The 17,285-nt window shown below is 34.5% G+C and overlaps 1 protein-coding gene and 1 pseudogene across 1 annotated transcript in view; both read left to right on the top strand.

Annotated features, from left to right (window-relative positions):
* Positions 1-17,285, top strand: part of ALG6 (ALG6, alpha-1,3-glucosyltransferase) — a 54,587-nt gene that overhangs the window by 18,580 nt on the left and 18,722 nt on the right. Inside the window, 8 exon segments of the mRNA XM_008575993.1 lie at positions 345-434; positions 1,593-1,681; positions 5,381-5,463; positions 6,251-6,315; positions 10,074-10,283; positions 10,870-11,005; positions 12,823-12,908; positions 14,333-14,417. Of these exon segments, the coding sequence (XP_008574215.1) occupies positions 345-434; positions 1,593-1,681; positions 5,381-5,463; positions 6,251-6,315; positions 10,074-10,283; positions 10,870-11,005; positions 12,823-12,908; positions 14,333-14,417 (844 nt within the window).
* Positions 1,580-4,142, top strand: LOC103593066 (annotated as a pseudogene).

Below are 17,285 nucleotides of genomic sequence, written 5' to 3'. Positions count from 1 at the left end.
CCCTCGGCGGGAGCGCCACCGCGCTCCCAAGCGGCGCACTGTAGCAGTGTGCCACTGGGCCGGCCCTTCAATTCTTATTTTTTAAAATTGTGATTTTTATATGGTTTCTCTAATTTGTTTGACAGACACAAATTGTCTTTGTTGCATGAGTCACTGATTAAGTCTATTGATAATAAGGTGACAGTAAAACCTAGTTTGGGACAGTCCTGGTTTGTGCCTGTTGTCATGGCTTGATTTTTAATAGTTTAATAATTGAATTATTAAGCTCGATTTAAAATAGATGTTAAGTTATACACCTGTTTTTTGAATATTGATTAATGGAATGGTACTTTCTTTTTTGTCAGGTATCTTAACAGCAGTGATAACAATTTACAGTATTGGGGATTGGATTACCCACCTCTTACAGCTTATCATAGTCTCTTATGTGCATATGTGTAAGTTTTTCTTCCTTAATGTAACTCTAAATATTTATGCCCTTAGCAGATATAGTAAGAAACAGTGTGATGTGGTTTTGTTGAATAGAGGAGAGAGTGCATGGAGCTACTAATGTATTATAGGTTAAAAATGGGTTATAAGAACAGTAACTATCAGAGTTTGAACATCTCTGTAATTTCTTTGGAGGACAAGCTAGAAAGAAACGCAAAAACCTAGCTTTGTTTTGAAGTAGAGATGTTACCAATTGTGCATGAACCACTGAGAAATATATCTAATATGGGTTAGTTGTGCGTAGGAAATCTTTTTTCTGGATTGCTTAACGTAAATGAGCCATATAGGTCCAAATTGTATTATGACCGATGTGTCAAGATGGAAACTAGAATTACTGTAGTATTTCACTTATGATTTAAGATCAGGATTAGAACTCCTCCTCCTTTAAAGAAATGGAATAGTTTATAGAAGATGAGGAACTTCTATTTTGGTGGAGTCCCAGTTCTGCTTTGTAGTGGTAATTCCATCTCACACTTGAAGTGTTTCAGCAAAAATTTGAGGAGCTTCTTTGGAGTACCTCCTGAATTCATCTTTCTTGTTTTATTATTTGAACTTTAACACTATTTCATATTTTGTAATAATAAGCTTCACGGATTGAAAATAAGTTTCCAAACATCATAATAATCAGTTATACTTTGCAGTGTTCAGAGTAATGTAATATGATTGAAAATTTCATTTAACAGTTGTGTTTAGTTTTATGCAATGATTTATGACTAATAGCTGTTTATTGTAGCCAATTGTTACGATAACTAAAAAGATTATAAATTGTAAAACATGATCCTCTTGTCAATACTATTATATAGTTCTTCACAAAGTATGTGTTTAATAAATGAAATGATATATCAGATTGTTTTTACACTGGAAGAATTGTGAAGGTAGGGCTTCTGGTTACACATTACATGGTTTTGTTGGAAGATGAGCAAGGCAGATGCTGGTTTATAGCTTAAGTCAGTTTCACATGATTAAATAGAGTAAAGCTTAAACATCAACTCTATCACTTTCTAAGAGCAATGGCCAATTCTGAAAATAAATTCATATGTCCTCAAATGTTCCATTGCTAAAAGTGAAGAGGAATAAAGTGCATGTATATATGCTTTGATTTGCAGGGCAAAGTTTATAAATCCAGACTGGATTGCTCTCCATACATCACGTGGATACGAGAGTCAGGCACATAAGCTCTTCATGCGTACAACAGGTAAAAAGACTAATAGGTATTGAGTATAAAATTTGTTTTAAACATTTTGGACAAATTGATAGAAGGTACTGTTATTGTTCTTACTGTCCTTAAAATTGCATAGCTGAGTTTCTGGGGCTTTGGTGCCATTTTGCTGGAGCCTGCGACAGAGTAGGAGTGGGGCGGGGCAGCTGTTCTTGACGACTCTTTCCTCCTCCCCACTGTTCAGTCAGCCGGTGGATTAGGCAGGCCATTGGCCCCCGAGCCGAGACCTGTCCCTTATTTAGTTCTGAGGAGTGCCTGGCCACACGAGAGATGCAGAGGAGATCAAGGTCGAGGGCAGATGAGCGGCCGCGTCTCTGTTGGAACTGCCGGCGTTGCGTCTCTAAAGGCGAAAGCCTTGAGGTTGAAGGTGGGACGAGCCTTATGAAGGAGTCTCGCTCTCAGCCAAAATCTCCAACGGGAACTCCTGCTCGTGTAAAATCGGAGAGCAGGTCAGGATCTCGTAGTCCACCCAGGATTTCCCAACGCTCTGAATCCCATTCTCGATCAAGATCAAAATCCAGGTCAAGGTCCAGGAGGCATTGTCATAGACTTACACTCGATCCAGATCCCATACTCACTCTCATAGGAGGTGATCTCGAAATAGCTCATATACCAGAATACCGGCCATGAAGGAGCCGGAGTCATCCTCCAGTGTCTAACCGGAGAAGGCATGCAGGCAGCAGAGCGAATCCAGATCCCAACACCTGACTTGGAGTGTTTGGCCTCAAATTGTACACAACATAGAGGTCTTTGTGAAGTATTTTCTCCGTATGGACCATTGAGTGGTGTCAGTGTGGTTTATGATCAGCAAACTGGGCAATCGTGAGGATTTGCTTTTGTGTATGTTGAAAGAATAGATGACTCAAAGGAGGCTATGGAAAGGACAAGTGGAAGAGCTGGATGGTAGAAGAATTTGTGGGGGTTATTGTATCACCAAGAGAGCACACACACCTACACCAGGCATCTACCTGAGCAGACCATCTCATGGTGGTGGTGGTGGTGGTGGTAGTGGAGGTGGCGGCAGACGCTGACATTCTTACTATGATAGAGGATATAACCGTGGGTATAACAGATATGAAGACTGATTTCTGGTACAGAAGATGATCACCTTCTCCTTATTATAGTCGATACAGATCACGATCAAGATCTTGTTCCTACAGCCCGAGACACGCTGTTGACTAACAGAGTGGTTGCAGTTCAAGACTTCTTTTTCCCTTTATTTTTTCTCTCTCTCTTTTTTTAAATTTTGGATTTCCCTAAGCTTCTAATCCTTCCTCCTCCTTAAAAAGAACCCTTAAAAAAATCTTCGGTTTAGTTAGCATCTACACTTTTGTTAATTGTGTTGCTGTTTTCCACTCCTTTTATTATACTATTAAGGATGTAATTGTTGTCATTTTGAGTAGTTAAACATCTTGAGTAAAAAGGAACCCCAGTGTTATGCTTTGTGGTTTTTTCTTTGCCTTTACAGATGATTAACTCCTAGCTAATCAAATGAAGAAAGAAATGATCTGTTTAAAGATTTTTTTGTGTTAGATGATTGCATTAGGGGTCTGCATTTATGAAGAACTTTTTAAACTTTCTTTTGGGGAAGATAGGAACACATCAAGAGGTTCACTCATGTCAGGTTTGACTTGGGTGGCATGGAGCAGTCAAACAGTGAATGTTTGAAGCTGTAGAAAAAGGTCTGAAGGAAGTTTGAAACTATAGAAAAACCTTCCTTGGACATTTCTTTTGAAGGACAGAATTTTTGTACCCTAAAAATTAAGTCATTTTTCAGAGATGAAAAGCTTGTGGACTTCTACAAAACATGTTGTATTTGAAATACATCTGTTAAACCTTAAAAAATAAAATCAAATTGTATAACTACACATATATACATATATGTATATATGATTCAAGACTAAATATATATGTGAGCTAAAAAACAAAAGGGTAGAAAGGAATAATTCTGGATGCTTTACATTTATTACCTCACTTAATTCTTTTTTTTTTTTCCTCTTAATTCTTTGAACACGCAAATAAGATAAATACTATTATTATCCTTATTTTAAGCTAGGGAATCAGGCACAGTTAAGTGAGGCAAATACCTTACCTGAGTTCAGATGGCTATAAATTGAAGCTTTAGTTGTTTAGGTGACTGCTTTAATATTTTAATTCCAAATCCATTTCACCTTTTTCTTAAAGTAAACCTTGTAGTTGTATCTCATACATTGTATTGTTGCTAATTAAATAATATGCTCAACCACTGTTTATTGAGCATCTGTAATGTGCTGTTCTAGGAGCTTGAAAGTAGTAAGCTTAGATTTATGTAAAAGCTTTACATGACTTAGACTTTAATGCTAGGTGGTTACTTTTCCTTTATTAGTCTAAATTTATTCAGAGTTTGTTCTCTTTACTGTTCATCCAGTCATGGAATCTCAGGCCCAAGGGATAATCTATCTTGCCTGTTTTTCTCTCTCCCACATTACTCCTCTTCCCTCTCCAATGCTTTAATCCTTTCTGAACTGTATACTCACCATGTAATAATTCAGCTTTTGAACCAATACCTGTATTTGTGGAGAATTCACAACTTTTATAGATAGCCTATTCTATATTCAGAGAGCCCCAATCATTAAAAATTTCATTCTTATATTGAACTTCCACCTGTCATTCCAGGTTCTATTTCCTAGGGTTACAGAGAACAAGTCTGATCCCTTACATACATAACATCCTATAGACATTCCAAGTCATACCTTCTCCAGGTTAAACATTCCTAAATACTTTAGCTATTTCTTAGATGACCAGTTTGTTGAATGTTGTTATGATTTTGAGGCTTCTGTTGTGCTCCTTTGGGTATGTTCCAGTTTGTCAGTGTCATCTTAAATGTGGCATCTGGAGCTGAACATAGATTGCATGTGTCTAATATTGTCAGTTTACTATCACTTATCTTTTTCTGGGCACTATATTTAGTGAGATCCTTTGGGTATGTTCCAGTTTGTCAGTGTCATCTTAAATGTGGCATCTGGAGCTGAACATATATTGCATGTGTCTAATATTGTCAGTTTACTATCACTTATCTTTTTCTGGGCACTATATTTAGTGAGGTACAAGAAAAAGATAGGCTCTTTGGACAGCTATGTTATACTGTTGAAGAACTTAATGTATTTTTCTTTGTTCTAAAAGGACTGCACATTCAGAATTATGAATTGCCTTTTAAAAAAATTTTTTCAGTTTCCTCCTCACCAGGGCCTCTCAAGCTCTTTATAAGCATTAGCAAAAGTTTATATATTTTAAATAAATATTAACATTTTAAAAAGATTCTCCTGTGTATCACTGAATTTGAATTATTCTTCGCACAAGGAAATTTGAAGTGTGAAGTATACAGATATTGAGGGAAAAAATGTTGTTTTCCCTTGCTTTAAGTATTCTTAATTTTTAAGGCCAAAGAGAGAACGTTGGATACATCTAATTGATTAAATGTGTGAATTTGTTAGAGAAAAGAGACTCCTTTGTAACATAGCAATTGGAATTAGGCACAGGTGAAGGAAATTGAGAAGGGCTAATTGTGTAAAGGACTTACTGATAGTGGGTAGGAACTTTGTGTTACTAGCATTCTCAAAGTTGGAGGAAGGGAGGCAGATAATGGGTGGTTGTAGATCCAAATGGGTTCATGCTTAAAATTGCTTGTTTTTTCAGTTTTAATTGCTGATTTGCTGATTTACATACCTGCAGTGGTTTTATACTGTTGTTGTTTAAAAGAAAGCTCAACTAAGAAAAAGGTAAGTTTTAAAGCAGCCTGACATTTCATCTCAGAAATGTGTTCTTTATTAGCTTAACTATGAAGTATAGACCTTAAGGAAGCCATGCTTTTGGCAGTAGATAGAATAATAAGGAACATTTTATCTTCTATCAATTTTCATTTAGAAAACATCAACTTATCTTACAGTAATTATTTTAAAGCCCTCCTGTAGTAATAATAAGATGCACTGAATTTTGGAAGTTATGTACTGCAGAACTACACATCATGATGAATTCATTGCTTAACTGGTAAATCTGAATTTTGTCCTGACATATGAGAATAACTAAACTGAAAGGCATTTTGAAAAGTCACTATATATTTTCATATTCATAGTTATTAAATATTCTTTTACGTCATTTTAGATAGGTTAATCATTAGACTAACTTCTCTGATTTGTATATCTAAAAGTACTTCCTCTGACAAATACCTTTTAGTGATTTTTCTTTTTTTTACTAAAGTGTCCTATATCACCTCCGTGAAAACTTCAGTGCCTAAAGAGTTGTTTTATAAAAATGGAATATTTTGAAAATATTTTGATAATATTTTCCCTCAGGAAAAGAGGAACATTTGCTACTGTGTTAAATGAAGACCATACTTGTTTGATTCAAGTAACATTATTTTCTTATTTCACAATATTTTTCCTTACAGATTGCTAATGCGATTTTCCCTCAGGAAAAGAGGAACATTTGCTACTGTGTTAAATGAAGACCATACTTGTTTGAGTCAAGTAACATTATTTTCTTATTTCACAATATTTTTCCTTACAGATTGCTAATGCATTATGCATATTGCTGTATCCAGGCCTTATTCTTATCGACTATGGACATTTTCAGTATCCTTTACTAATTTAGAAATTAAGCCAGTTGCATGTTATGAAATCAAGGCTCAAATTGTATAATGTCATCCAGTATGTCTTATTTGCTGGGGTGCTTGCTTACATAAACTATTTTCACAATGATTTAGAAGACTCTCTTCACCAAGCTTTTACTTGAAGGGTAAAATACAGGTTTATTAGAAATAGGATTGGTTTTTCACATTTGGCTTGGGAACAGAATGTTGATAACTGATTAGTTCTTTCTTGAGAGTTGGAAAAAGAGTGCTGAGTATGATTATGCTTTCTAAATTCTAAAAATTCATGTTTTTTATCGTTTGTAAGTGTTATCTGACACTGAAAAAAAGGAAAATCAACTTACAGTTTTTTGAGTTTTAAAACAAAATATTTCTGTGATATTAGTAGTTGGAAGCCTCAGGAGACTAAAACTGAATAATTAAAATCTGTGTGGCTTTTTTGTATATATTTTTTTGATACCTAAAATGAGGACCAGTCAGACAAACAAATCTTAGAGGATAAATTGATAAAAATCTGTACATGTCTAATTTGTCTTCTCATGTACCAAATGTTACTTTCTGTTCTTCTCTCTCAAAAAAAAGACATACTACACAGCAACATGATTGTTTAATTAACAGCTTTTCCTTTTGATGCCAATCTGTTTTAGTTACAATAAAATTAATGTGTGTCTGTCAGAGGACTTGCAAAAGATTCAAATCTGTAGTTGTTTTTATCATATTTTTTACTATACTTGCCCAATTAAGGTTTAGTTTTTATTTTTATTTTTTGCATTCGTGGCATCATAGCTATCAAATACTCTGATAATATCAAGAACGGTGATGTAAAGAATAGAAAAAAAGCATTTAACAGATTTTTAAAACTATATTTACTTTCAAATATGAGACTCATAGAAAACTGCAAAACATAAATGTGCAGCTCAGTGAATTGGCAAACATTACTCATGTCAAGAAATAGAACACTGCAGCATCCAAACACTACCCTTGTATATCTCCCAAATACTTCTCACTCCACCTTTCTTAAAGGTGGCCACATGCTAACTGCTAATACTGAAGTTTAGTTTTCTTCTTTTTTTGAATTTTATATAAAGGGACAACATGGTAGGTATTCCTTTGTGTTTGATGTATTGACCTCAACATTTTGTTTGTGAGACATTTATTTAGTTGTGTGTCATTCTAACGTATCTATTTTAAGTTAAGAATAAGGTGTGTAGGAGTAGTTTATTCACTTTCATTGCTTTATAATATTCCAATACATTAATACACATAATTCTGATACTCATAGGCATCTGGGTTGTTTCCAGGTTTTGGCTATGATGAATAATGCTGCTATGAACATTCTTGTAAATATCTCTTTGTGTACATATAAATATATTTCTTATGAGTAGAATTGCTGAGATAATAGGGTGTGTGAATGTTCAATTTCAGATAATCGCAAATTGTTTATAAGCATGGTATGCAAGTTAAAACTCTCATTAGCAGTGGTAATAAGAGTTCCAGATACTCTCTGTCTTTACCAGTTGTCATTTATATTAGCCATTCTGGTAAACTTGTACTGGTGTCTCCCCTGTGATTTGAATTAAACTCTAAAGCTTTTGGGATTATATCATTTTGTGGGGACATATTTTTAATCATTACATACTTTCCTCATTTGAAAAATGGAGGAAATAATAACCCTTATTTTGTGAGCTTGTTTCAAGAATTATGTGAATTAATACTTGTAAAACTCTTAAAACAGTTCTTGGGAGATACTAAGCATGTTGCTGTTATTATCATTATTATTGTTATTATTATTTATCTTTTGGACTCTGACATTTTATAATGATTTGTTTAGCCATAGGTGTTCTTCACAATTGTTTTGAACACTGTATAGGTCCATTCCTTTTGAAAACTCATGTTCTTCAGTTCTGTGAAATTCTCATATTATTTTTATTTTTATTTTTTTTTCCTTTTTGTCTTTTTTCGTGACCGGCAGTGGATCACAACCCTCAGTGTTGCACCCGTACCGGACTGGGACCGGCAACGGGATCTCAACCCTCGGTGTTGACCCCGCTCCTCGCTCAGCCAGTGAGTGGCCGGTCTGTATGTGGGATCCGAACCCTCGGTGGGAGCGCCACTGCGCTCCCAAGCGGCGCACTGTAGCAGTGCGCCACCAGGTCGGCCCAGAAATTCTCATATTATTTCTTTGATAATTTTCTCACTTCTTTCTTGAACTTATTAGTCAGATGTTACACCTCTTATCTCCATCCTGAATGTCTGTCTTTTGCTTTATGGTTTGAAAGATTAACTTGACATTTCTATTAAATTTCATTTGTTTTGTTAAGCATATTTAAAATTTTTAATTTGCCTGGGGCTGCCAGATCATCATTGCAAAGGAGTGGGATGAGGTTTTCGTTCTCCATCTTGGGATTTGCAGTTTTGCCTGGGGCTGCCAGATCATCATTGCAAAGGAGTGGGATGAGGTTTTCGTTCTCCATCTTGGGATTTGCAGTTTTGCCTGGGGCTGCCAGATCATCATTGCAAAGGAGTGGGATGAGGTTTTCGTTCTCCATCTTGGGATTTGCAGTTTTGCCTGGGGCTGCCAGATCATCATTGCAAAGGAGTGGGATGAGGTTTTCGTTCTCCATCTTGGGATTTGCAGTTTTGCCTGGGGCTGCCAGATCATCATTGCAAAGGAGTGGGATGAGGTTTTCGTTCTCCATCTTGGGATTTGCAGTTTTGCCTGGGGCTGCCAGATCATCATTGCAAAGGAGTGGGATGAGGTTTTCGTTCTCCATCTTGGGATTTGCAGTTAATTCCCTTGTTTTCTTTTTCACATATTACTCAAGCACTCCAACATATTTGGTGTTTCCAAAGTTCTCTAGGGTCTTGTGGGACGGATTGGCTCCTTGCTTCCCTGAGCCGCCTCCATGCATTCTCTAAGCTGTGGCTTCTTCTATCCTATTTTATTTGTTACCATATCTTGGGATTTGCAGTTAATTCCCTTGTTTTCTTTTTCACATATTACTCAAGCACTCCAACGTATTTGGTGTTTCCAAAGTTCTCTAGGGTCTTGTGGGACGGATTGGCTCCTTGCTTCCCTGAGCTGCCTCCATGCATTCTCTAAGCTGTGGCTTCTTCTATCCTATTTTATTTGTTACCATTTCTTTTTTCCAGAAATGTGTTGAAATCTTTATCTATTGTAGCTCATCCTCCTGTTGTATTTAAGGATGTGAATTTATACTTTTAAAAATTCCTTTTCTTATCATTTTAAGGGGGTCTCTGGAAGGAGAGGAGATAAACATGAGTACCCAGTTCACCATTTTTAACTGAAAATCTGATTGTGATGTTGTTTTAATTAACAATGTTATTAGTTGCTAATCAAGCACATATTAATTTATATTATCGATGCATATTATAGAGGAAGTATAGAGATCTCAGTAAGTTTTATTTTAACTTACTGTTAGAGCATTGTTTTATTCTCTAGATTTAGGTATTTTATTATGGTAATATTGTAAAGTAGTCCAGTAGAAACAAAACTATGTTTTAACTATCTAAAGAGCTCTTTCAAACCTAAACAAATCAGTTACTGTTTAGCAGTAAATTTAATATATGTAATTGTATATTATATGTAATTTCATATTTGTTTATCATGCCAATACTTTCTATTTCTATTTGGAAATAGCTTTCATTTTACGTATTATCTTAAAAATCACATAAGAAATATGCTCTATAAAATGCAAGATAAATCTCTTAATTATTGAGATAATTTCCTTGACACTAGAACATATATAATTCTGTGAGTCTTGGTTTTGCCTTGTGGGGTGTTCTTGGAGTATCTTGTGACTGGGACCTGCTAGGGTCACTGGCATTTTGCTTAGCTATAAATTATAAACAGATGGAACTTTACCACTCCTTGCCATTTTTTTGCTTTTTACTTGGCAAGTGTTTTAAAAAAGGCCTCAAAGGAAAGGGGTGAGTGAATTTTAAACACTGGAATTCAAATATTTACTTCAGAGAAATTTTTTTGCGTACTTACCTGGAGGAAGGTGATCTTTCACTTTGCCTTTTGGTGGTTTCTTGTAAATATGTTGGCTAGAGGGTGACTGGGAAGAGAGAGATTAAGTCATATTCTGTATTCTTTTATTGTAAATCTTCCTAACTAGAGAAATATACTGATCAATGTATATTTACTGTGGTAATGTGGATTGGCTTGTTAGAGCATTGCTGTAGGATTTCACCACTTTAAAGCTTATTATCATATACTTATTAGAAATACATCCCATTTGATATTTTTCTTCATGACTGAATTCCCTTATTCCCACAGGAATGGCATTAAGTTATATGTTAGTTGGATGGTGATAGCAATCTTTTTGTTAGAAAAGTACACTTCTTAACAGTTTTGAATTTTGGAACTCTGATTTGAGTAGACTCCCATCTAAACCTATATTGGTAACATATAGCATTACTATACATTTTCACTTATTAAATGCAGTGTGACTCAGATTGAGTTTTCGGAATTACTAACCTATCTTACTGATTACCTTTGTTTTTGTTCTAGGTTTGTGTTGTTAATTAAGCTATCCTGTACGGTTATGGCTTCCTTCATTCTGTGCTGGCTGCCATTTTTTACAGAAAGGGAACAAACCTTGCAGGTTCTAAGAAGACTCTTCCCAGTTGATCGTGGATTATTTGAGGCATGTTTATAAACTTTCCTCTCACTCCTTTCCATTACTATACCTTCCCTGTGACGTTTTAGGATTTTGTGTAGAAGACAACCAAGGAATAGGAACTTCAGCTGCTTTCCTCCTGCAGTCATTTCTTGCCAGTTATTTAATCCAGTGTATAACCTTGAGCTCATCTGGCATTTTCTAGTATATTATATCAATAGGTAATATTTATGACATCATCAGATCTATAATTCAATTATACATTTTTCTAATGAAAAGGGGTCCATAATAAAGAACAGCGTGAGTGCAGCTGCAGTGTTAACAGCTCTGTAATTTTTTGGCTTATTTTCTCTTTTTCAGTCTTAGGAAATTATTTGTTAAACTAATAATCATGTTTGCTTCAGAAAGATCTCATAATTTCTTATGAGATAATATAATCTTCACCCATGATCATTTTTAATGAGAATCTTTCATTTAATGCTAGTTTAATCACTTGTTAAACTTTTATTACATGAATAATTTGATCATTTAGATTTAGTAATTAAATTAAACAAACCATTTTTCTGAAACAAAAAGGCCTTTTAGTAAAGTTAGACAGAGACAACATATTTATAATTAATTTGCTTTTAAATAACATTTAAAAATAATTAGAATAGCAATCTAATTTTTGAATATATAAATTACTATAGAATATTTTTCAATGGACTTATAGGAGTATGGAACCAGCATTTTGAAAGAGATAAGAAAGGAGTTTGGTGTTGTGAAGAAACAGGAATATATGGCTGTGTGTTAATGGGGATGATGGTAGTCATGATACTGATAATAATAATCATCACTGTTATCACTACCACTTACTAGGTGCCAGACACTTCCATATAATGTTATTTGATCCTTATATAGCACTGAGGTAGCTGTTATCCGCACTTTACAGATAAGAAAACTGAGGTCAGAGATTCATATAACTAGTATGTGGCAGTGATTTGAACTTTGAAAACTGTGCTCCTAATCCCTTCTTTACATCCTCTAACTTTAACACCTATATAAAGAAAAGTTTAATTTTCCATGTAAGCTGCCTTTTTATTTGCCTTATCTTCCATTTCAGAAATGGTATTTATCATGGTAGTTATAAAAATGAGTATCAGATATGTTTGATGGAATTGCCAGTCTCTTTCATTCACTTGTTGCTCTCAAAATCTGAAGAGCATTTTCTTTGATCCGACAGAGGAAAGTGGTATGGTACAGTTGTCAGTGATAGTTACTTTCTTGAGGGTATGCCTACACAGCTGTGAGTCAAGCAGCTGTGTAGAGGATGGGTTTCATGAACACAAGAGCTGTAGTTACAAATTTAATTTTGAAAGTGATCCTAGCACAACTGCTAATGTCTTTAAACCTCCTGATTTATTAGCAATTAGCTCTTGTCATTGCTAGCAGCTAGTAGGTAACTCTAAATAAATTCAGGTGTGTGATAAAGTGAATCAGATGTAATATGTATTCTACAAATTAGGAAAAAATAAAAAGATTTCTTAGAAGAATTTCCAAAGATTAATAACTTTAGTATTTAGGAATAGTGTACTGCTTTTTAAAAAATATTAAGTATTTCTTGGGAATGTCTAGATTATGGTTGGCTAATGATTTAGATCAACCCCAGTGCAAAAAAATGAAAAATGCTTGAGAGTATGCATGTGTCTATGTTTATTCCTTGGAGGGTTTAATCTACTTAGTTATAATTGTGAATAAAAGTTTCACATGTCTCAAAAGTTTATTAGAGATTATGGGCTTTACTTCATGAGGTTTCGTGTACCTTTCAGTTATACATAATGTAAAACTAACAAATCTCTTTTAAGGATAAAGTAGCCAATATTTGGTGCAGCTTCAGTGTCTTTCTGAAGATTAAGGATATTTTGCCACATCATATCCAGATAATAATCAGGTAAGAGGCATAGAGTTTGTATATAGTGTTTCGTAAGCTACTCTCTAAAAGTATTATGGTAATATTTTATTTACTTGACATCATTAGGGAATGAGGTATTCTTCATTAGTGAATATTCCATATAACTTAAACCTAATCCTCTATGTAATAAAACTCTTTTATTTGAATTATTTTATGTGAAAGTGTTTATGAATTGTTGCCTGATTCTCTTCTTAAACAGAGAGTACGCTAAACATGATTTAACATTATCTTGAAGAATCATGATTTTCAGTGGTGTATCAGTCAGGGTCAATCAGAAAAATAGAATATGTAGGAGATCACTGAGGGGTGCGTGTGTGTGTGTGCGCGCGTGTGTGCATGTGTGTACACCAGTTTATTACAAGGAATTGGCTTATGCAATTGTAAAGGCTGGCTAAGCAAACCGGAAGTCCACAAGGTAGGCAATCAGGAAGGAATATTTAGGGGGAAAGAAGAACTATTCAGACCCAGCTGCTGTTAGGGAAGGCCTAAATCCTCTTTTAAAGGGCTTCCAACTGATTACGTAAGGCCCCCCAGAACAATCTCCCTCTCGATTAATTTAAAATAAACCGAATAGGGACTGTACATCTGCAAAATCCCTTCATAACAGCATCCAGATTAGTGTTTGAATAACTGGGAGATGAGTAGTACTTCCCTCTGTCCTCCAACTCTTGGGAGAATATCTCTGGTAGCCCACCCTAATATGAAGCCTGCAGGAAGGGAATTCTGGGTACTTTAATTCAGCCTAGCCAAAGTTACCAGGGGTGGGAAGATCAGTTATTTATTAGGTTATATACTTATTTTCAGGGTTTTCAAAGCCTGTTTGCCATGGTACTAAATGGCTCCAGATTGTTCTGCTTATTGAGTCTGTCTCTGTTCCCTAGTTCTTTTTCCCTCCCTCCATCAGCCGTCAGCTCTAGTAGCTTCCTGCTCCCTTTCCAACTTCTGATTTACCGTGGGCTTGAAAATCAGATAATCTACTTTTGTGAAATGAGGGCTAGAGAGACTCTCTTGGGAATAAAGTTTATGAATGTTTGTGTTACAAATATAGCATTGTCTCTTTATAAGTGGTTATGTTTTCTTATTTTGAGTTTCATAATTAACCTTCAGCTATATATCTTTTATCACTTCTATAGATGATTTTAAATACTAAAGTAATGTAAGCATTATTATAATGTTTTATTCTGTATTATATCATGTAATCATATATAAAAGTGCATATTTCAGTGTATATCTTTTATTTAAATGTTATTTGGTCTTAAATTTAATAAATAAAAATAAACTTTAATTTGAAATTAACTTAAGTTGATAAATAATGTGATCCTTAAATTTTTAAAAATATTTCTTTGTTTTAGCTAGATTTACCTCTACAAAGAGAACAAATATTTTTTTTATTAAATTTCTAGCTTTTGTTTTACATTTTTGAGCCTGCTTCCCGCATGTATAAAATTAACAATTCAGCCCTCTCCCAAAGGATTCAAATATACTTTGGTAAGTTTCTCATTATCTTAGATACCTAATTTTTACTACAACTAATCTAATAAAAATATAGATAATTATTTTCTTGCTCTGAATAGGATTTATTAGATTGGGAAATAAGATTCATTTATTTGGCAAACATTTATTGAGTGTCTCATACTTAGATGCTGTGTTGGACACTACACAGAACAATCAGAATCATTTACAACTATTTTAATTTCTGTTTTGTATTAGTTAATGAGGGAATACAAAAAAAGAAAACAGTGGTGATAAACATGCTTAAATAATTATGCTGTAAGGCAGATGATATTAAGTTCTATTAGGTACAAAAGAAGTCCTATGATGGTGTGAGAAAGGTAGATAGTATTTTGTGGGGAGATCTTATATAGCTGCTTAGAGCAAGTAGGATTTGAGACAAATTTTGAAAGGCAGACAAGATTTGGAACAGGAGTTTATACAGCAGAAGAGAAATATAAGACATGAGGAAGAGTTTGAAGATACAGATGTGGGAAAGGACAGAGAATGTTCTAAGAGCAGCTATTAAACAATACAGTTTGTCTGACTTTTTTATGGGTGTATATTGAGGGAGGAGAGGATATGGGGAGAGATAAAGTTCATTAAGGACCAAATTATAGAAGATATTGAACATTTAGTTGAAGAGGTTTGGAATGTGACTTGTGTGCAAGAGGAGCCAAAAAAGATTTTTGAGAAGGGGAGGGGGCAGATCTGTTTTAGGAAGATTATTTCTGTGAATTTGAAGATGGATTGGTTATATTTCCTATACTTAAGGGTTATTCTGAGTGGGTTTACAAATTTCTCCTGGTTGTATTTCTGTGGTATTTAAAATTTTGTTCCTGTGTGCCTTGGTCTATAAAATGATAGTTAAAAAATACCTTTTAAAGTATCAAGAACATTTAGTCTGAAAACAGTAAGTCCTAAGGGACTTATAAGAAGACAACATTTTAGAAATTAGGGTTCCAGTTCTGGGACTGCCATTCATGTACATGGCATTCTAAAAACAAGCCAGAACAGAAATATTTCAACAGTGCATCTCAGTACTGCAACACAAAAAGCATAGTTTCATGTTCTTCTTTTCTTGTTTATTACCTTTTTATTGATGATTTCTGTTGTTTCATTCTGTGAATGGATTCTGAGCATACCAAGTCATGTACTGTTAATATTCTATAGGACATTTAGAACGGGATGGATAAGGTTAGTAATGCTCTGGTGTCTTCAATAGGCCTAACTTAAAATATTTTCAAGTTTGTGAAAGATTATGTTATTTTTCTAGGAAATAACATGCTAAATAAAGGTATATTTCAAAGATAATGGAAGAGAGTTTGAGAGTTTTAGTAACTGTAGCTGTGTTAGAGATTACTTTTAGGACGATAAGCCAGAAAAAAACATTTTCTTAATTTTCTCATTTTATTCTGTTTGCTATATTTTAACACAGGGCACTATGTTAAAAAAAAGTTAATGTTTTTGTTGATAATGCTTTGAGTTTTTATTATATACTTCTGAGAGCTTTAAAAGATTTCCCATTATAATTATTTTTAAAGTATTTTCCTTTCAATCAAGTTTGGTTAAATTATATCTCAGTATAAATCTATAATTGAGGTAATCTCTAGTATGAATACTAATGTGAGGGGTCTTCAAAAAGTTCGTGGAAAGATTCATATTATCTTTTAGTTCAATTTTTCCATGAATTTTTTGAAGTACCCTCATATATCTACAGCAGCAAAATGATTTATATGTAATCTACTCAAGTAGTATTTATTGAGTGCCTTGTAATGTGTTAGGTCCCCTTCTAGGAACTGGCATGTAAGTGAATGACAGATAACATCCCTGCTCTCTTATTTGGGGCCTTTCATGCTAATGGTGGGAGATGGACAATGAACAAAATATATCTGTTAACAAGAAAGTATCGGGGAATAATAAGTGCTATGAAGAAAATACTGTTATGTGAACAGAGACCTGATGGGGTTGGGGAAGCCTTTCTAGAGAAGTGACATTTGAGCCCAAAGTGAACGACCAACTAGAGAGAGCCAATCACAAGATCTAGGACCTTTTTTTTTTCCCCCTTGTGGCTGGCCGATGGTACAGGGATTGAACCCTGGACCTTGGTGTTATCATCATTTAGGACATTTTTGAGGCATAAAGAGACAGGTATGAAGTGGCTGGTGTGAAGTGAGTGAGGGAGACGAAATGGATTGGAAGAGAACAACAAGAACCAGACCTCATAGGGGTTTGGATTTTATTCTAGGTGGAATGGGAAGCTGTTGGAGGATTTTGAACAGGGAAATTGCAGGATCTGACATGGTGCCGTTTGGAGAGTAGATGGTAAGGGGGCAAGAGGTTACCAATTAGGAAATCATTGCACCAGTCTAGGAGAAAGATGGGGTGTCTTAGAGCACTCTTCTGCCACCATCAGCAGAGGTGAATGGACAGAAGTGGGTGGATATTGTATTTAGGAGGCAGTGTAGATAGGCTTTGCTGATGGATTAAATTTATAGTAATTCAGGTTTTTTGTTTGAGCAACTGGATAGATGTATATAAACATATGTCTAATATGCAGAATGTAAACAGCAAAATAGATCTAAGTAATTTTTTATTTAAAACTCCAAATAACAAATAATAAATTTATAAACCATTTAATTTATTTTATTGAAGTACACATTTTAAAAATACTGAAATAGATTTGTTTTGCCAGGTTTAGATTTTGACCTTTTTGTCCTTCACACTTTTAAATTTAAATTGTAAGAGATTCCAAGGCAGGATGGAGGTATGATTGTTGTGTCTGAGGTGTTGAGTAGTTTTGCTTATTAATAACTGAGACTCAATGAATTTGTTTTTTTTTTTTTTTTTTTTTTTTTTAAAAAA

The sequence above is a fragment of the Galeopterus variegatus genome, unplaced genomic scaffold (genome assembly GCF_000696425.1).
Source record: "Galeopterus variegatus unplaced genomic scaffold, G_variegatus-3.0.2 Scaffold1271, whole genome shotgun sequence".
Classification (NCBI taxonomy): Eukaryota; Metazoa; Chordata; class Mammalia; order Dermoptera; family Cynocephalidae; genus Galeopterus; species Galeopterus variegatus.
Note: the sequence above shows the minus strand (reverse complement) of the source record. Positions and strands in the feature narration are given on the sequence as shown.